At 37.4% G+C, this 21,344-nt stretch overlaps 1 protein-coding gene and 1 long non-coding RNA gene across 4 annotated transcripts; one reads left to right on the forward strand and one right to left on the reverse strand.

Annotated features, from left to right (window-relative positions):
• Positions 1 to 301: 301 nt before the first annotated feature.
• LOC148852898 (uncharacterized) lies at positions 302 to 19,111 on the reverse strand. 3 transcript variants are annotated; one of them, XM_088944980.1, is made up of 5 exons: positions 18,993 to 19,111; positions 18,045 to 18,309; positions 17,891 to 17,969; positions 17,711 to 17,762; positions 302 to 885 (listed from the first exon to the last, which is right to left on the reverse strand). In XM_088944980.1, exons 2-5 carry the CDS (start codon positions 18,118 to 18,120, stop codon positions 664 to 666), a joined length of 429 nt encoding a protein of 142 aa, XP_088801106.1. In that variant the 5' UTR covers positions 18,121 to 18,309; positions 18,993 to 19,111; the 3' UTR covers positions 302 to 663. The 3 variants fall into 3 exon arrangements, with proteins under 3 accessions (XP_088801106.1, XP_088801108.1, XP_088801107.1); XM_088944982.1 differs by having other exon boundaries at positions 17,891 to 17,944; positions 18,038 to 18,309; XM_088944981.1 differs by having other exon boundaries at positions 17,891 to 17,944; positions 18,038 to 19,083.
• Positions 18,548 to 21,040, forward strand: LOC148852899 (uncharacterized). Its single transcript, XR_016099306.1, has 5 exons — positions 18,548 to 18,670; positions 18,801 to 18,979; positions 19,260 to 19,764; positions 19,894 to 19,973; positions 20,859 to 21,040. It is a non-coding gene; the product is annotated as an uncharacterized LOC148852899 (long non-coding RNA).
• Positions 21,041 to 21,344: the final 304 nt, after the last annotated feature.

Raw genomic sequence — 21,344 nt, forward strand, 5'->3', positions numbered from 1 at the left:
TTTTATATTTGAAATTTTAAGATTAGTTCTTTAATTTTGGTGTTTTTTCATGTAATTTTTCTTTATTTTTTTATTGTGATTCAGGTTAGTTGGCTAACGGCCAACGGCTAACCAATATATATGGCAATTCTACATTGGGTCCACAAAAGGTTTAAAATATTGATACAATATTAACAGTTTCCATGCTGAGCGACATGTGACACATACAGAATGACCTGATATTGATACCGTTCCTCGCATGTTCATCCGTATCGCCTATATCAGGTTTGTATCAGCTAATAAAGTAGTCAGGCTCATCTGGTTCAACCAATAGGAAATATACAAATCTATGAATAATGCTATGAATACAGGTTGATCGAGAAGAAAACGGACTATTCAACAGGGTTCAGCTTCTATAAGATGCACCAGATCGGATCCATGGTGTTTAATGCACATTTGTAAGGAGTTGGTCAACCCTTATGCTTAGAGTTCCTCACAAACTATTAACATTTTGTCTAGTGATGGTAATTCCTCTAACTGAATAAATGCTACTTTGAACAGTCATGGAAAGCATGCTATTTTCTAGTCTCTCACTCCTGCAAAACGCTTGGTCACTTTCTGACATTCATTGATTTAATAGCCGATGCCAACCAACTGGTTAGAATGATTTCACAACTAAGACATTTAGCCACTGGGTGGACCACTGCTTTCCAGGGGCAAGTGCTGCAAGCCGCTTGTAGAGAGAACTGGCGAATTTACACCAGCAGTGAAGAAGCTGAAATTAGGTCCTTTCATGGAAGACATGAACTTATGAAATTGATCATTTAGGCTTGCTTGCAAAAGTTGAGGAGAAAATTGATCAGACCTTTCAATAACTTTAAGTGCAGAACTCACTGCAAGATTAATCTGCAAAAAACAGATAAAGAGGAAAACAAGAAGAGTAAGAGGAAAAAATAAGTGATTATCGAAAAAGAAGAGGAAAAATTAAGTGATACTAATATGTTTCATGGTATCTGCACCACATGATTCAAAGTAAATATTTAGTTTCTTATATAAAGTACCAGTAGGGATAGACCAGAAAGGACATGGGTAGAAGTAGCAAGAAACAGGATATGTAGCCAACCTCATATGGTTGGGATAAGGCATGGATGATGATGATGTAAAGTACCAGTATCAGAACAATATGATCATAAACTCACTTAAGAAACAAGTTTTAGCTCCAAATATAATCTAAGTTGAAGATACATCCGTGCATGACTCACTGAATAAAGTTTCAAAGTTGCTATCATTTAATAGCAAACTTTTTTTTTTTCATTTTTCTTCTAGTGGTTGCAATGAACGATCTTAGAAAAACAAACCCCATAGGGTTAAACAAGATGGGCAACAATCTCATTTTGATGATTGAAAATTGAACTTTCATTGGGATATAAAGCAAGAGTAAACTCCTCACAGAACAAACACAAAGGTTTCACTGACAAATCATAATAAATAAATAAATAATGAAAGATATGACCACAACCTATGACACCTGGAAACCTGTAAATAGGTACCACATCATGCTGGATACTTCGTTTGTTTTGTTTTGTTTGTTTGTTTTTTTTTTTTGATGAATAGTCTGTTCATAGTTTTTAGTCAAGTGAAAAATCAATTGTCTACTGATTACCCCTCACCCCCCTGAAAAGAGAGGAAAAAAAAGGAGAAGACATTGTCCTTCATCTGATGAATCAAAATTAAAAGCTGATGATGTTCTTATTGTGTCAACTGGAAATTATCATCACAATATAAGCTGATCAAGATCAATAACCTTTCTGTTTCACTAACCAGATCCACCTTCAAGAATTCCCCAAGGCCAAAACCCCTGGAGTTAGTTCTACAAACAAGCACAATTGGTTGCAGAGGTGATCCTCTAAATTATAGCCTGCACATGTGAGTCATAATTTATTATCTCCTTTCCTAAGATTAGGACTTCCCAAAAAGACATCTCAACAAAATCAGGAAAAACTAGAGAAAGGGGAAGAGTCCCGTTTCTGTTGGACTCTTCAATTTTGACCTAGGAAGTGGCGCCCTAATTTTTTAGGGTTCCTTGGAGTTTTCTGTAAAGGGCGGTTCAAGTCCTGCCTGATTTGGAAGCTTCTAGAGAGAGTGGCTACCTTTTCTCTCTCTTCTCCGGTCTCACAGAAAATGAATCTTTTGTGGGAAGACAGTCTAGGACACCAAAAAGGTGTTGTTGGTTCCAGAAGTGTTTCGTTTGATCTTCTTGCATATTTCAGTTATTTTCTTTACACTTTTTGAGAAGCATGGAGGGTCACGGAGTTGAAAATAAGCCCGAGAATGAAATGAAACCAGTGGAAGGAGGTGCTGGAGACCTTTTCGGGACTGAGACCATTACTACAGTTAGGTTGGATGGTGCAAATTACTTAGAATGGTCACAATCTGCAAAGATGGCCATTGGTGCTCGTGGGAAATTAGGGTATATCATTGATGAAGAAGTGAAACCCGAAACTAGCAACTCCCGATGGGTACAAGAGAATTATATGGTGATGACTTGGTTGTATAATTCCATGTTGCCCCATATAAGTAAAAATTTTTTTATGGGCAAATATAGCTAAGGAAATATGGGATGGGGTTGCAGAAACCTATTCACAGAGGGAGAATGTTGCTAGGACTTATCAGTTGAGAAATCAGATTATTTCTACAAGGCAGGGAGATAGACCTATTGCAGCCTATTTTTCAGCCCTTAAAACCCTGTGGCAGGAGATTGACCATTTAGAGACATTTGCTTGGGAAACCACTAAGGATGCAACTACCTATCAGAAACATCTATAAAAGTATAGGGTGTTTGAATTTCTTGTTGGCCTTAATCCTGAGTATGATATTGCAAGACAACATCTTCTTTCCAGGGACAGTGTTACCCTCTCCCAGGCATATGCCTTTGTGTTAGGGGAGGGGAGCAGGAGAGGTGTGATGATGAAAAATTATGTTTCTGATCAATCTACCATGGTGAGTACTGTGAAATCTAAACAAAGTGGAGATCAGGGTGGCAGTGAAATCAAGAAGGAAGATAAAAGAGATTTGATCTGTAACTACTATAAGAAGCCTACACACACAAGAGATACTTGTTGGAAGCTTCAACCACATCTTGTGCCAACTAGACTGAAAAATAAGAAGGGAAATGCACACATGGCAGTTACTGGTGACATTCCGGCCCCTCCTACTACAACTGCTACAGTAAGGGCCGGACTTGAGAGGTATGGGCGACTTCTGAACCAGCAGGATACAGCCAGTTCCAATTCAGCAGCAAGCGGACAGCAAGGTACAGGTGGTACTACTGGAGTCCACTCTACTTCCTTTGTTAACACAAGTAGTTCACATGTCACTGCAAATTACATTTCTACTTCAGGTAAGGAGGGACCTCCTTGGATTATTGATTCTGAAGCCTTAGAGCACATGACCCATAGCTCTACTATTTTTTCTTCTTACCAGCTCTGTTCTGGCAGAGATAGGGTCTCCACAGATGATGGATCCCATGTTCCCATTGTTGGGAAGGGATCTATCAAGATTAGTGATTCTATTTCTCTACCCTCTATCCTTCATGTTCCTAGATTGAGCACTAATTTGTTATTTGTTAGTAGTTTGATTAAGAACCTGAACTGCTCAGTAATTTTTTCTCCTGGTCATTGTATTTTGCAGGATCTGGATTCAAAGAGGACGATTGGGAGTGGTCGTGAAGTGAATGGGATCTACCTCCTAGATGTGCTTCCTCCTAATCACAATCATCATGTCAGCAAGGATAGTGAGTCAGGGTCTGTGGGTCAAATTATGCTTTGGCATAATCGTTTGGGCCATTTATGTTTTTCTTCTTTGAGTCTTTTGTTTCCAAAACTTTTTGAGTCTGTTAGTTTGTCAAGTCTGGAGTGTGAAGGTTGTCAACTTGGAAAAATTGTACACATTCATTTAAACTTAGTAATAAAAGGTGTTCTTCTTCTTTTGATGTTATTCATTCTGATGTGTGGGGACCTTACCATGTTCCTTCTATGGGAGGCTATCGATATTTTCTCTTATTTGTGGATGATTTCTCACGATACTCTTGGATTTACCTGATGAGATCCCACAATGAAGAACCATCCTTGGTGAGGCAATTTCATCAGATGGTGCTAACACAGTTTGTAACAAGAATAAAGGTGTTCAAATCAAACAATGCCAGGGAATATTTTGAAAATCACCTTGCCTCATATTTGTTAGAATATGGTGTTGTCCATCAGAGCAGTTGTCCCTATAGTCCACAGCAAAATGGTGTTGCAGAAAGGAAGAACAGACACATTGTTGAGATTGCAAGAAGCATGATGATCACATCTACAGTTCCAGTTCGGTTTTTGGGTGATGTAGTTCTCACAGCAGTATATTTGATTAACAGGGTGCCCTCTCGTATACTTGGATTCAACACCCCATTCAGTCTCCTTTTTCCTAAGGGGGAGATGTTTCATATTCCTCTCAGGGTGTTTGGGTGTGTCTGCTTTGCACATATTCTTAGTCCTCACTGCTCGAAGCTTGATCCCAAGGCAAAGAAGTGTGTCTTCCTTGGATATGCAGAAAATCAGAAAGGGTACTACTGCTATGATCCAGTCTCTGGGGGCCGATATGTTACCATGGATGACACATTTTTTGAATCCACATACTTCTTCTCAAAGAATCCTTCCCAGGGGGAGTTTTTTGGGGAAGTGAGTCAGCAATCTATTCCTCTCCCAGTTCCAGTCCCTGTGTCTACTCCTGTGCTTGACCTTCTTGTGTCACCTACCTCACCACCTCCTTTGCGTCTTGCTTCTCAGCATTACTTACGACAGAGACTTCACAAGGAGGTTGATTCCACTACAGCAGAACTCACATCACTTCCTGTCGGTTCCTTGGAGACTCCAGATTCAGCTGACATGGATTCAGGTATTCCTCTTGGTCCCGCTACTGTTTCAGTTCCCATTAATTCTACTAACCCTGTTACAGATAACCTTGATCTTCTTATTGCTCTCAGAAAGGGAAAAGAAAGTGTACTGCTCATTGTATTTCACAGTACTTATCCTACGATGGACTTTCTCCTTCCTATCGTGTTATTCTTTCCTCTCTTGACTCAATGTCTATACCTAAGGGTGTTAGTGAGGCTCTCTCCAAACCTGAGTGGAAGACGACTATGCAAGAAGAGATGGCAGCTTTGATTAAGAATCAGACATGGGACATTGTGAATCTACCATAAGGCAAGGAGACAGTTGGATGCAAATAGGTTTACACACTAAAATATAAGGCAAATGGAAGTATAGAAAGGTACAAGGCAAGACGTTGCAAAAGGGTACACACGGACCTATGGCATTGATTACTTAGAGACCTTTGCACCAGTTGCAAAGATGACCTTTGTTCGGATACTTCTTTCTCTTGTTGCCTCATACTCTTGGCCTTTGTTTCAACTTGATGTGAAAAATGCTTTCCTAAATGGGGATCTACAAGAGCAAGTGTATATGGATCTTCCTACTGGCTTTTATAGTAATGCTGAAAAGGGAAAGGTATACAGGCTTAAGAAGTCACTTTATGGCTTGAAACAATCTCCCAGAGCATGGTTTGATAGATTCAGAAATGCCTTGATTGCTTTTGGCTACACTCAGACTCAATCCGATCATACCTTGTTTGTGAAGCGAAGGGAATCTTTGGTGTCAGTCCTAATTGTTTATGTGGATGATATTGTTGTCACGGGGAATGACCTAAGTGAGATTGATTGTCTGAAAAGGAATCTACATAAAGAATTTGAAATTAAGGATCTTGGAGAACTGAGATACTTCTTAGGCATTGAAGTTGCAAGATCAAAACATGGAATTTTTATCTCTCAAAGGAAGTATGTCTTGGATCTTCTTCAAGAGACAGGGAAGCTTGGAACGAAGGCAATCGGTACCCCTATTGATCGGAACCATAGAATCAATGCATCAGAAGGTGAACCAGTAAAGGACATTGGGAGATATCAGAGACTTGTGGGTCGGCTGCTATACTTGTGTATGACAAGACCAGACATTTCCTATGCAGTTAGTGTGGTAAGTCTCCACAAGTCCAGCATTGGGAGGCAGTTGACAGGATTCTTGCTTATCTGAAGGGACACCCTGGCAGAGGCATATTGTTTACTGATCATGAACAGTTGAAACTAGAGGCTTATACAGATGTGGATTGGGAAGGATGCCTTGATGACAGGAGATCAACTTCAGGAGTGTGCACCATTGTTGGGGGTAACCTTGTCTCGTGGAAGAGTAAGAAACAAATAGTGGCGGCAAGATCAAGTGCTGAAGCTGAATACAGGGCCATGGCATATGGAGTTTCAGAACTTCTCTGGATCCATTCCCTATTAGAAGTAATTGGTGTACAAGCAGAAGAACCTAGATGTTGTACTGTAATAGCCATGTAGCAATTAACATTGCCCATAACCCAGTCCAGCATGACCGAACTAAGCACATTGAAGTGGATAGACATTTGATCAGAGAAAGAGTGACTTCTAGAGAAGTTTGTCTTCCATACATTGCTTCTGATCTACAACTCGCTGATGTTCTCATAAAAGGTGTTGCAAAGAACAAGTTGGAGCATGATCTACGCAAGTTGGGAATGCGTGACATTTACTCCCAACTTGAGGGGGAGTGTCGAGTTGGGCCTAGTTGTTTTATTCTTATTTTAAGTTATTTAGTTAGGAAGTTGTTGGGATTTAAGCCCATTAGTTTATGTTTTTTAAGTTGTGATTGTTCAGCTACATTAGTAGCCACTCTACTAAGGGCATCCTTGTAATATCTCATCCTTTAAGTTAAGTATAAATATAATGAGGGGTTGGCGGCTAGGGTTCATCTAAGAATCTTGATTGACTTCCTACTCTTTTCTCCTCTTTGCTTCTCTACTGCAAAAATCTTCATCTTCCTACTCTTTCCCTTCACAAGAAATTCGACTAAATCTGCAATCGGTGATTTCTACACAAGGTATATCTCCTTTTGTCAAAATATTTGGAGAGCTCACCGCATGAGTCAAGTGATTACTTAAGTAATCAACAGACCAGTTTACACTAGTTCGAAAAGTCGGGAACCCGACACTGCCTCTATGGTTTTTTGAGACTTAGTGCAATTATATTTTTCTTCTAATGATCTCTTGAAGGTTTATTAACTAATTCCATGTTTCTAGAAAATTTTGCTGCTTTTTAGTTTTTCCAAATATCTTAGCGAAGTTAGCTAAATATCTCCGAAATTTCTCCATCTCTACATGGAAAAATCTCCACCAATATCAAAATTACAAATCATGCGCCTACCTAATAGGTACAAATATAAATAAATACATAGGATTGGCTGACCCAACTCTTCAAGGTATTCCTCTTCTTACAATTAAGTATTTCTAGTCAGTATCAAAGTTCAAGGAAAAGAATATTCATATTTTGTTGATACCATCTTGCCTTTGAACCTTGTTGATGTCAGTAGACGGCAATTGTGGACCTGCTTTGCTTCAAGAAAGCCCTAGAATTTGTAAGAATGAGACTCCAGGATGTTTTTATGACTGAATTGAACCAGATGAATTAAATATTACCATTTTCTGGATACTATGGTAATAAATCAATAAAATTAAAGAATTGTTTTTTTCTTGTTTATGTGATCTCTAGAAATTCTTTCAACAAATTGTATCACATGCTTTCGATCCATGGTACTTTTGGATGGAGCAAAACTTGTTGTAAATGCTTTGGACCAATTTATGTGAACAGGCCATTGCTCAGAAGGACTCAAAGGATGCAAAATTGTACCACGATATTAATGGAGATGAACAACTTAGCATTGGTACAGTGTATGCTTTGGTTCGGGGTATAGAATGGAGAAAAATGTCTAGAAAGCTTCTAATAATTTCTTGTCTGATTTCTCCCATTGGAAACAATAGTAAAACTAGCAACAAGAAGCTTGATCACATGGTTAACAGTAAAGGCATCTCTGTTTTTCTATTGCAAGAAATCATGACATACCAAGGAGACCTGTTTAAATCACAAGGTTGAAGAAGAGTGATAGGAATCAATCAGCATCCTTGAAGACTTATTATGGAAAGAGGGCCTCACAACAAGTCCTGATATGGCATAATGATGGTACTTGGGATTTGGACTGAATTGAACAGCAAGGGTAGTTTTGTTATTTTATAGTTTTTTGTGGGGTCCAATGATATGATCTGACTTGTTTTTTTTTTCTGATCAGCAACACAGAAATGATTTCATTAATAATAGAAAATAGAATTACAACAAGAGGTTGTGGAAAAAAGAAAAGCACGAGTTCAGTAAAGCTGACCCAAGCCAAGAATTAAAATTGAGCCCAATACAAGGAAAGTCTTTGTACCCCTTGCTTAGCTAAACCATCTGTGAGACCATTGGCAGTTCTCCTAACCCATTTAACTTGGATTGGCATGCCTTTTGACAGCCATTTAAATTGCCTGAATTCATTTTTTAAGTACCATGTCACCCCCTTCCCCTTTTGACAGCCTATCAAAGTTCAATTTCTTCCAACCACAGTTTGGGGGTGACCACTCAACTATTTTCTTTCTTCTGGACAACAAAGCAGAAAAGTTGACTTTTAGCCCAATGTGCCTCTCTTAGAGTTATGACAGTTGAAAATTACACCTACAGTAATTCAGATAATGCAAGAAAAGAAGAAAAGAGAGAAAGAGAATAAAGAAGTTTCAGCAATGGGTTGTGGAAGAAGAAAAGAAGGGAAGAGAAAAGAGGAATTTCTAGTTAGTATCAAAGTTCAAGGAAAAGTATATTCATATTTTGTTGATCCCATCTTGCCTTTGAACCTTGTTGATGTCAGTAGATGGCAATTGTGAACCTGCTTTGCTTCAAGAAAGCCCTAGAATTTGTAAGAATGAGGCTCCAGGACTTTTTTATGACTGAATTGAACCAGATGGATCGAATATTACCATTTTCTGGATATTATGTTAATAAATCAATAAAATTAAAGAATTGCTTTTTTCTTGTTTATGTGATCTCTAGAAATTCTTTCAACAAATTGTATCACATGCTTTTGATCCATGGGACTTTTGGATGGAGCAAAACTTGTTGTAAATGCTTTGGACCAATTTATGTGAACAGGCCATTGCTCAGGACTCAAAGGATGCAAAATTGTACCACGATATTAATGGAGATGAACAACTTAGCATTGGTACAGTGTATGCTTTGGTTTGGGGCATAGAATGGAGAAAAATGTCTAGAAAGCTTCTAATAATTTCTTATCTGATTTCTCCCATTGGAAACAATAGTAAAACTAGCAACAAGAAGCTTGATCACATGGTGACAGTAAAGGCATCTCTGTTTTTCTATTGCAAGAAATCATGACATACCAAGGAGACCTGTTATAAATCACAAGGTTGAAGAAGAGTGATAGGAATCAATCAGCACCCTTGAAGACTTATTATAGAAAGAGGGCCTCGCAACAAGTCCTGATATGGCATAATGATGGTACTTGGGATTTGGACTGAATTGAACAGAAGGGGTAGTTTTGTTATTTTATAGTTTTTTTGTGGGGTCCAATGATATGATCTGACTTGTTTTTTTTTCTGATCAGCAACACAGAAATGATTTCATTAATAATAGAAAATAGAATTACAACAAGAGGTTGTGGAAAAAAGAAAAGCACGAGTTCAGTAAAGCTGACCCAAGCCAAGAATTAAAATTGAGCCCAATACAAGGAAAGTCTTTGTACCCCTTACTTAGCTAAACCATCTGCGAGACCATTGGCAGTTCTCCTAACCCATTTAACTTGGACTGGCATGCCTTTTGACAGCCATTTAAATCGCCTGAATTCATTTCTTAAGTACCATGTCACCCCTTCCCCTTTTGACAGCCTATCAAAGTTCAATTTCTTCCAACCACAGTTTGGGGGTGACCACTCAACTATTTTCTGTCTTCTGGACAATAAAGCAGAAAGGTTTCTGACTTTTAGCCCAATGTGCCTCTCTTAGAGCTATGACAGTTGAAAATTACACCTACAGTAATTCAGATAATGCAAGAAAAGAAGAAAATAGAGAAAGAGAAGAAAGAAGTTTCAACAATGGGCTGTGGAAGAAGAAAAGGAGGGAAGAGAAAAGAAGAATTCGAACCTCTCTCTCTATCCCCCTTTCATCACTTTTATTAATAATTCTACGTCTGAGTGCAATTACTTGGATGCCCTTAATGGGGCAGCCAGCACTAAAGAAATAATTAAAGAAATAAAAGAAGGCCCATAACTAAGAAACGTAACTTTTAAATACTACTTAAAAGAAATAAAGAACACTAAGGCCTATTCAGCCCATTCTCACTACAATGACCTCTACTAGAGCTTCCTTACTTCTTTATCTTCAAAAATTCTTGAATTCCTTTCCTACCAAACTGTCCAAAGCACCACTGCAACCTTAACAGTTGCAGGCTTATCATAGGAAGCATCCAGTTCCTTCCACGCCTATGTTCCCTCCATCTTCATCTCTAGAGCCTGTGCATCCTCCTCCCACTACCTCCACTGTAAGTTCTCCTTCTGTTGATTCATCCCCTCCTATTTCCTTATGTTGCTCCATCCATACTTTGTCCTCTTGACCGCTATGGTTTTTGGCCCAACCATAGCTCCTTGTCTGTTGCTTTGTCCTCTATAAACATTCCAAAGTCTTATCACCAAGCCGTGGTTGTTAAGCATTGGTAAGATGCTATGAATGCAGAAATTCAAGCCTTAATGGAAAATGACACTTGGGACCTTGTTTTTTTTTTTTTTTTTTGAAAAAAGTTAACCAAGATTCATTAATAAAAAAGAGGTACATGAGAAGATGTAAAAAGCAGGGGAAGAACCCCTACAAACTACAATGGAGGAAGCTTGTCGCTATATAGCTGCTCTAAGAATACACCACATTTAGCTAAGCCATCTGCTGTATGATTGTGTTCCCTAGGAATCCAAACTAATTTTACATTTAGGCAGTCCAAGGAGTCCCTGGCTTCTTCTAAATAGTGACTTAATCTCCAAGCCCCTCCCCTCTTTGTCTCTTAACCATTTTATAATATTTTCTGAATCACCTGCAATTGTTATATTTTGAATTCCCAAGCTTTTTATTATTCTGATTCCCGTGAGGGCAGCCATTACTTCAGCCTTTGTGGAATCTGCCATGCCTATTGGACTGCTTAAAGTCCAACAGATGTTGCCCCTTTCATCCCTTAATGTTCCTCCAATACCAGCTAATCCGGGATTACCTAAAGCACTTCCATCAAAATTTAATATCATCTCACCTTCACTGATGGGTTCAGGAAACCTGAAGGGTGATTGATGGGGGTGAGGGAGAAATAAGAAAGGGTAAGCATCTCTATTGAGATCGTTGACTGAGACACCTCTGAAAAGATCTGAATTCACCATCCAGATCACCTCTAGATGTATCTATCATTGGTAGTAGATGGGTTTATTTAGCAAAACTCAAATATGATGACACTCTGGATAGATACAAAGCTCGTCTGGTTGTACAAGGGAACAAACAAGAGTAGGACATTAAATATGATGAAATTTTTGCTCCTATGGCCAAGATGACTATAATTTGTCTTCTTTTGGCCATCCTTGCTATTAGACAGTGGATCAGATGGATTTTAGAAATGTTTTTCTTCATGGACTCTTATAGGAGGCTGTATATATGAAGCCTCCCCTTGGGTACTGTGATGATTCCCGCTTGGTATGCAAACTAAAGAAATCTCTTTATGGGCTCAAACAAGCTCCCCAAGCTTGGTTTGAGGTTTCTGTTCAATTGTTCTAGAAGTTGGTTTTCAACAGAGTACTTCCAATTATTCTCTTTTCACCCTCAAGAGAGCCCAAGGATTGTCTCATCTTTTGGTATATGTGGATGATATCCTAATCTCTGGGATTGATGTGGATGAGATTGATAAATTGAAGGTCCTTCTTAGTAACACCTTCAAAATGAAAGATCTTGAGCCAGTCACTTATTTTTTGGGTTTAGAAATTAAAAGCTCATCTCAAGGGTATTTTGTCAACCAACAAAAGTATGCTTCCTATCTTGTGCAGATGACCCATCTTACAGACTCTAAGCAAGTTAACACTACTTTAGAACTTAACTTGAAGTTAAGCAAGGATGCTGGTGAGTTTCTCCCTAATGCCACTCTGTATCGGCAATTTGTGGGCAGCCTCATCTACCTAACTATGACTAGATCGGATGTCTCTTATGTTGTTCAACTAGTCAGACAGTTTGTTTTTACTCCTCGACAACCCCATTTTTCAGTCATTCTTCGGATCATTTGTTATGTACGGGGAACAATAACTCATAGTCTACTTTTCCCATCCTCGTCTACTTCTCTACTTAGAGCATGTGCTGATGTTGATTGGCATGGCTCCCTTACACATGCTGCTCTTCTACTGGGTGGTGCGTTTTCCTCGATTCTCTAATCTCCTAGAAATGTAAGAAACAACAAATTGTGTCCAAGCTGTCCACAAAAGCAGAGTATTGTGCAATGTCCTTTGTATGCAATGAAATTGCGTGGCTCAAAAATCTCCTCCATGATGAGGCCATTGATCATTCATCCTCAATTCCTCTTTTTGCTGACAACATGAATGCCATCAAGATAGCTTCCAATCCTGTTTTTCATGAATGTACCAAACATATTGAAGTGAATTGCTATTTTTTTATGAACAAAAGATCATTTATTTTATTAGAATTTATTCAAGCAATAACTAATACAATTTGATGACAGGAATGTCATCCCCAAAAATTTCAAGCCACTGTTACAACAAAAGTTCGAAAGAAGCTAATAGGTTCCCAACAGTCCAAAGTACACTAAGTTACAACTCTGCCCAAAACGAACTAGGTTTGTCATCTCCTTGCTTTGTCAGAACATCTGCCAACCCATTTGCAGTCCTTATCCAACCAAAAGTAGAATTGAATCTCTTTACTAGGATGTCAATTTCCTTGAAAGCATGTCTATATTTCCAAGGAGTCGAGCTGAAATTCTTGGACCAAGAAATGACTAACTGCATATCTCCTTCAACTTCTAATTCCCTTATTCCGAGTTGTACTGCAAGCCTCAATCCATGTAAGAGAGCCATAATTTCAGCCTGGATTGAATCTCCAAAACCTTGTCTAGCTAGAGAATCTGCCAGACCATTTGCCAACCTTCTTTCCTATTGAACTGTAACTGAGATATTTGATATTAACCATTTAAATCTTCTCAAGGCCCCCCTATAGGGCCAGGCTGCCATCTCTGACTCTTTTAACCATCCAATAACCAATTTGGAGCCACCTTCAATCAAATCATAGTATTCAAGGCGCCAAGGCAAGGCTAGGCAACAGGGGGCGCCTAGGTGTCGCCTAGGCAATGGATTTTTTTCAAGTATCCTAGGGTAGTTCCCTAGGATCCATGATCATATTTCCCTAATAAATATCCATAATTTTCATAAGAAAAGTATAAACTTCATGTTAAAGTATAGAAAATCAACATATTCCAACATATTCATGAGAAGAAAAAGAAGAAAGAAAAGAAAATTCGAAAAATATAGGGGCTTAACCCCTATTTCTGTTATAGGAAAAGAAGAAAAGAAAAGAAAAGAAGAAAAAGAAGAAAATAGTATATAAAAACACAAAATTAGTAAAGAAAAAGAAGAAAATGTGTTGATTGGGCAACATTTTATGTTCTTTCTTACTTATTGGTTCAGGTTTTGAAGTCTTTGAGGGTTCAATACAGCATTTAGCAATGTTTGTGTTGATTAAACCCTAACAAATAAGAAAATAACAAAAATAAATTAGTATATAAATACACAAAATGAATATTTTAGTTTAAAAATGTCTATTTTATAATTATAACCACAAAAGATTAAGAATATAAAAGTTTGTTATAACACGCTATAGAAAACTGCTTGGCGATTAGGCAAGGCAAGACCGCAAGGGTGCCTTGTCGCCTAGGCGTCGCTTTGACAACCATGAATCAAATGCTCCACTACCGTCTCTTTTGCACTTTCTGCTCCTTGTAGTACAGCTTAGGCTTCTTCTCTACTGTTTCACTAACGTTCTTGAGTTCGTCCTCCAACTCAGGCCCTATTTGAATGTTTTCCCCCTTTCCCCCTCCTCCAAGTATCTCCTTCCCCAAACTGTTCTGCCTTCCTTCCCCTTCTATTTCTCCTGTTGTCTTTTCCATCTTTTTAAGATCATCTTCTCTTGCCTTGTCATCTTCTTTTGGAAATTCGTATGCTAACTCTGAACTATTTCTACTCTCATATTTCCTCCTGAACGTGATCTACTACACTCCCTTCCTTGTTGATGTTTCCGCTTGCACAACTAATACGAGTGTCTATTCCTACATCCCCTTTTCTTTTGATCTCTCCTCTTTCACATTAATGAATCTTGCAATACACCACAAGAACCTGTCTTTATCAGGTTGAGAAAACTCAATGACCTCGGATAAAGCCCTCCCTTCTCTTAGTTCTCCTGCTGAAGCTCCTCCTTCTCCAAGCTCGACCATGTCTGAGGAAGACAAAGGATGAGTGGCTAATGAGTTGGATAAGGCCCAAAAACTAAAGTCATGAGGTTGGGGGCCAATAGATTCATGATGAAAACAAGACTCACTGGGATTATCTGGCAAATTGCTAAAGACCCTCTAAATCCCATTTCGTCTAGAGCATCCTATGAAGGTGAGTGGTGCCTCCAGCGAATTGATAAAGTGGAAATAAGTATTTGACTCTGCTCCTATGAAGGTGACTCTCATACTGTCACAAGTACACTCGTTCCTGTCCTAAGACTGGTTCTTCCCTAGTATGGCCAAGGCAAGCTATCCTAACAACCTCAACTACACTACCTAGCCAACCATCTTCACCCAATGTTTTCCCCGTAGGGCATCACGTTCCTCAATGGCCAACTAGGAGCACGAAAGCGATGAAAGCATGCCCACTCTCGCCAGCTAACACAATGGATCAATGCAAGGGAGACTAGCTGAGACGCCTAAGCTAGCTATCAGCTGTCGTACCCCAACAGAGTCTACTCTTCATATAAAGCTAAATTTTGAAGGTAGTAGTAAAAGAAATCCAGGTCCATCAAGAATTGGAGGAGTCTTCAGAAATGATGAAGGTAGTATTGTTGCATTTTACTCGGGTCCAATTGAGGAAGGTGATTCCTTGAGGGCTGAAGTTTTAGCTATCATGGAAGTAATTCAGAAAGCTAAGGATTTACAAATTCGCAATTGGTAATTGAAGTGGACTCAAAGCTGGCTATAAATTGGCTGCAAAAGGAAGAGGATGTTGGGTGGTGGAGCTACATTTTTGAGAAGAGGAGAATTAGATGGTTATTACAATAAATGGAGGTATCTTTTCAATGGGTAAAAAGAGAGGCTAATTCCTTTTCTGATACATTAGCCAAACAAGGGGTGGGAAGGAATTGATTGTTTTGGGCTTTGTTGTAATTGTGGTTCTTTTATGGGAGAGTTAAGAGAGTTTATCCCTCCCTCCTTTGTACCTCTTTCACCTTATCTTTAATTTAATAAAGTTGTTTCAGTTATTGATAAAAAAAAAATTTTCATGAAAAGGTTACTTATGGGAATCTTGTGGTCCTTTAAAAATGAAATGAGAAAGTTTAAGTGGCTGACTAGGGATATTCAAATAAAATTTCAATGAGTGCAAAGGTTGGCAGATGGCATGTATGATGTACTAGGAAAACAGGGACTAATACGGAAGTACATTACTGAGCTGAGTTGTAAATGGTTTATAATCCACTATTGAATTAGTTGTAAAATGGGGACCAGTTCGTGGGAGTAGTAGATCTCCTACCATTCTCAGGGTCTCTTGTAAACCATTCTCTTCTTGTAATAAAATCTGAACTACTTATCAAAAAAGACAAAAAGATCTGTTTCTCATTTGTGAAGATATCTATTAACTAGCTTGGGGGCATGGTTTGCAACACCAGTGATATTGGCCAAATATCCCCATTTTGCAAGGTGGGGATACAAAATTTTGCAGGAATTTTTTTTTCCAAATATTTTTTTGACAAGTAAAAATAAAATAAAAAAAAATTATTGAAGAGACAAAGAAGTTACATCAGGAAGCTACATCAGGAGGTGACAAGACATCACTCGCTTCCAGACCAAAATTCAAATTAGAGAACATTTTCCACAGTACATATCTGAAAATCCAAGATTGTTTTTCTAAATATCCCCAATATTTTGCCAACATGTAAGCGATATTTCAGATTTCATTGATAGACTATATATTTAAAGTTTAAAACTTTAGAATATTAAAACTTTTCGATATTTCGTTAAAATTATTCTATTTTTTTTTAAATATTTTCCTAAAAGGATCATGAGGAATTGGTGATTGGATAATTGGCTTGCTACTTTGATATTATTCACTTACTAAGTCATTATAATTCAAAAAGAAACAGTCAAATGCATATAACTACAAAAGAGTATTCTCAAACTAATCACAACATATATATATATATATAAAAGAAAAAAGTCAAAGTGCCAAGTAATTAACATATTTAATGAAGAGAATATAGCTAAAAGACCAAAAGGGAGACAAAGAAAAAGATACCTACTACAGTCTTCAATTTTTTCTTACTTGATTTATACAATTATTTGCTATGGTTTTGAACCTTAAATATGCAATTATATTCATTCTAATGATTCTTTGAAAGTTTATTAACTAATTCCACGTTTCTAGAAATCTTTTCTGATTTTTTAGATTTTCCAAATATCTGTGAGATTGACGAAATATCTCCAAAATTTCTCCATTTCTATATGGAAAAATGTCCATTGATATCAAAATTGTGAACCATGCTTGGGGGTGTTGTCTAATGTAATGAATCCACATTACACAGTGTGCATCAGCTATAGTGTATTAAGGGCATTATTGTCCTTTTACTGCTTAAAAGTTGATAAAACAGGCAAATAGAATATAATTGGGTCCTATTCCTAATATTGCCTTAATTCTTTCTTTTATCGATTTTTCTTCTTCCTTCTCAATTGGTGTCAAGTACTACTTGGTTTCCCACTAGCAACAAGGAGTACCACGTTCTGTAAGTTGTTTATCTTTCATTTTTATTTTATTATTTTAACAGGATTCCATGTTAATTCAGAATTAAATCCTTCCTCTTCTCTTTCATTTCCTACTCCTTCCATAACACTAAGAGTCAAAGATTCATTCATGCTTGTCTCCTCAACCAAAAATAACATGAAACTCTTTCATCTACTGATACAGACAACAAATGGTCCACCAGTGAATCATGGTAATCTCCTATGTATATGGTTTAAAAATTTTAACCTTCAAATGTTCTCTAAACTTTCAACAGAATTCGTTAGCACACCACATGTATGGCACTGTTGGGTCCAGTTGGAACTAACCTACACAGGACCTATACATTTGGTCGTTCCTCAATTGGATTGAAGGCATGCAACTTGTTAGACAAAGGTGCTGATTAAAAACGGAGCTTAGAGAGCAAACCTCATCTTCATGGTCTAAGAGTTCGAATATCTAGGCCTACAGGCCCCAAAAGGCATAATTTTATTAGGTTTTCATTTGTTTTTACTATATAATCATCATAGGAACACCTTCCCATGCATAACACAGGTCTCTTCCATAAATACAGAAACTAAAACATATGGAATCACATAAATCCCAATAGAAAAGCATAAATTTTGAAAGAAAAACGAGTCCATTAAAAAACAGAGAAAGGTTGGAAAATAATTAAACTAATGAATAAATAACTCTACCGATTGCGAGCCCAGCTTTATCAATCCCTTTGCAAGAGGCAAAATGCAGAACCTAAAGTAAGAAAACATTTTGATCAAATAAAAAGATACAAAAACTTAATAAATACTACAAATACAAGCAAAAGATAAAAGGAAATTCAAAAAATCAAATATTTCAAAAGAAATAGGGAAGAAACTGACATTCCTCTACCGCCGGCCAAAGCTTCTTCAGATGGATCTTTCCAGTCATCCACCCTACACAGAAAAGATAAACACATAACTGAATACAGCAATTATATGGTTCGGAGAACTCCCTACGAAGCAGAGAGAGAGAGAGAGAGAGAGTACACCCAACCGTAACGCCTATCAAATAGCAGGCGTTTTGAAGGTCGCTTAGTGGCAGGGCCGGAAGACTTGGAAGTGGACTCCATAATCCTCTCCTTCCTCTGCTGGAAGGTATAAACCACAGCCTCGGTAACCGTTCCGATGGAAAGATTCTAAAATGCCCTCTCCCGCTTGCACAGTTGCACTGGGTTAATACACCAAATGGTTTGGGTCTGCGTCTGTCTTTTAAGAACCGATCCGGGACCGCTTTTTCGTCTGGGTATCCGTCTTTTAAACTTTAAGAAAAAGAAAGGAATAGATAAGAAAAATAATACAAGGGTTGTAAAGATTTTTCTACCTTTCTCTACATCTTCCTTCAAATCAAACATAGCCTAAAGTTCACTTGATAAAACAGGTGAATCGGTAATTTCATAAATCAAATAAAGTGTAAATTTCTTAAACTATCTTATAATTTAACTAATTGATTAATTCACTTTTATTGTTTCTAACAAGTCTAAAACCTTTCTTATCATTCAAATTCTGACATCATTTTCGCTGGACCCGTTACATTGTGGAAGGGGATTTACACTTCACCCTCCATCGTTGCTGGAGGAAAAACCGTTGGATATTCATTTTTTTTTTCTCTCTGAGATTCCGGTACTGTAATTCATTGATTCTTTTATGCTATAATTTTACTTCAATTCGTTTTGGATTCTTTAGTTTCGAAACTGAATCTAGTCACTGAATAGTTTCTTTGTTCTATTGGTTTATATTGAACAAAATCAAGGCTAGGGTTATTATTCATATTCCAATTTCGTTTGAAGAAGCTATGTTGCCCGGCCTTCTCATCTGCAGAGGAAAGCGAAGAATCATGCACCCAAGGGATTGAATGTGTCGTAGCTTGTGCATTAAATTCAAGACAAGCTCACCAAGGGGCCAGCCGAATGCATGATCTGTTACGATATGGTCAGTTGCCAACCTGTACAACGATTGCCGTTTACTTTAAGAAATTTCTCAGAGTAGAAGCACCCTGATTGCCAATCTGCACAGCTCCCTCTGTTCCCAACCCCAAAAGCCTCGTTGGTTTTGTTGTTATATAAACCTCTCACAGAGAGATTCTTCTCTCTTATCTCTCTATACGTGTCTGATTCCGTTTTTTTAGCTGGTCACTTTATTGTTTTTACGTTAAATCGTTGTTAAAATAGTTTGAGAGAGATGAGATTAACTTAATTTAAGTTATTTTCAGGCATGGAAAAATGGAGGGACTGAAAGTGTAATGGTGGGAAACAGAAAATCATTGGGATCTGACCACGGAGTAGAAGAACCAAAATGGCAATGATGAGAATAACCGAAGGAGAAAATGGTGGTGGTCCAATGGTTATCTTGTGATTGATATACCACCTACTATCATATTTGATTTTACTTCTAAAAAGTACTTCTTTAACAATTACTTTAAGTGTTGGGACCACACATTAAGTGGTAAAAAAATACTTGTGTTTGGTAAAAAAAGTCACTAAGAAGTACTTTTTTAGAAAAGAAGTACTTATAGAAAAAAGTGACATGGAGTGGCTTTTTTTCACCATTTCTTGGAGAAGTGCTTTTTCAAAACGAATGGGACGATTCAATCCCTAAATAATTTATTTAATACCAGTTTTGCCCCCGTATGAGGGTTTTCTTCCCTCTCCTCCTATTCGAACATAGTAAGCAGAGGGCAGCGAATCCAGTTGCAGGTCCACTGGCGACGATCGATGGTACAAATATACAACTTGCAAACTTGTCGTTTTCCCTTTGTGACTATTTTTTTGCTTATTTCATTCGATTTGAAGCATTTTTCTTGAGTTTTTTAATGCTTGAAAAGGCACTCTTCTCCATGTTTGCAGATCTGTGATTGGGCAAGCTTACCAGCAACACCCGATAGCTTACCAGCAACACCCGATTGTCTAGTCACTGGCGAACGAAGGTGAGTTCGCCAAACTCCTCTCCTCCATGTTTGATGTTAGTTTCTTGTTTTTTTTTTTGTGAATATTTGTCTGGATTCGTTTTTTTAGATTTTTCAAGTGAGAAATCCGAAATATTTATTTTTTCTTTTTTTTTTTTGCATTGTTTATGCGATGGTTCCTATGCATGGGTATAATTTTTGTGTTTTTTTTTGTTAAAAATGATGCAAAACATATGCTGAAATTTGTGAGTTATAGATTTTTTTTCTTGATTTTTTGTATGAATAATTAGTTAAATGCTTACATGTATTCTTGATTTATTATTATTATTATTGCTATTATTATTATTATTATTATTATTATTTGGATCCACATGGCGTTCCACGTATGGGCCCACGTGGGCTCTCAGGTGTCATGATGTGGCAATTTTTCATTAAAATGTATAGTATAATATGTGAAAAGCATTGTTTATACGTAAGAGTAAAGTAAAGGCTAAAATTATCATTTATGTCAATATAAACACTTGTGGGGAAAGTAAATCACCAAACATCCCACCCCAATAAATGCTTAAAAAACATAATAACTGATTTGGCAACTGGGTTACCAAACAACCTTAAGTGGTTGTTAAAATAAGCACTTCTAAAATTAATTGTTTTTTGGTTTATTTCCATTAATTCATTATTAAGTGTTGATTTTGGCTTGTGGGTTTTGTTTTCGTTAATTCCTTTGTTAGTTATAGTCCCCTTAGGATATGTTTGATTTGAAGAGTAGGGAAAGGAAGGGAAGCCTTTACAAATCTTGTATAGGTTTCCCTACATTTCCCTTCCATTCCCTACTCTTTCCTTCAAACCAAACATAGCGTTAGAGTCTCTCGTGTTAATCGGTTATCATCTATTTTACAAATGCAGCTTAAGAAGGTGCTAAGGTTTGAATGGGAGCGGCAATGGTGGGCTTGAAGTGGAGGGCGGTCTCTTGCTCCTTGATGGGCTTTCTCTAAGAAATACCATGTAGATGACGAAAGGGGAAAGAGATTATAGTTCTTTAAAATTTGCATCAGTTGAGTTTATTTTTAAATTTTGATGAATAGTGAAGGGCGAATTCGATATTTCATTTTTTTACATTAGCACTTAACGACAATGTCAATTGTCAAAAATAATAGGGGTATTTTAAGACAATATATAAACAGTAAGGATAGATTTAGTCAATTAGCTAAACAATAAGGATTGCTTAAGAAATTTACCCTTGGATAAATAGAAATAAAAATTGATATTTTTTGTACACAAATTGGATAGGTCGTTAATATTATATTTTCTTCATATTAAATTAAATTAGTTGATAAATGAGAATCATTAGTATTAGGGGAAATCCCTTACTACTACTAAATTTTAGGAAAT

Source organism: Nelumbo lutea, chromosome 5 (genome assembly GCF_056320005.1).
Source record: "Nelumbo lutea isolate HS-2025 chromosome 5, American lotus-T2T, whole genome shotgun sequence".
Classification (NCBI taxonomy): domain Eukaryota; kingdom Viridiplantae; phylum Streptophyta; class Magnoliopsida; order Proteales; family Nelumbonaceae; genus Nelumbo; species Nelumbo lutea.

Coding starts and splice junctions, on each gene's coding strand:
- LOC148852898 (XM_088944980.1), bottom strand. CDS start 18,120: ATGGAGTCCACTTCCAAGTCTTCCGGCCCTGCCACTAAGCGACCTTCA. Junction 17,970..18,044: donor GCTATTTGATAGGCGTTACG/GTTGGGTGTACT, acceptor TGCTGTATTCAG/TTATGTGTTTATCTTTTCTG. Junction 17,763..17,890: donor TTGGCCGGCGGTAGAGGAAT/GTCAGTTTCTTC, acceptor TTCTTACTTTAG/GTTCTGCATTTTGCCTCTTG.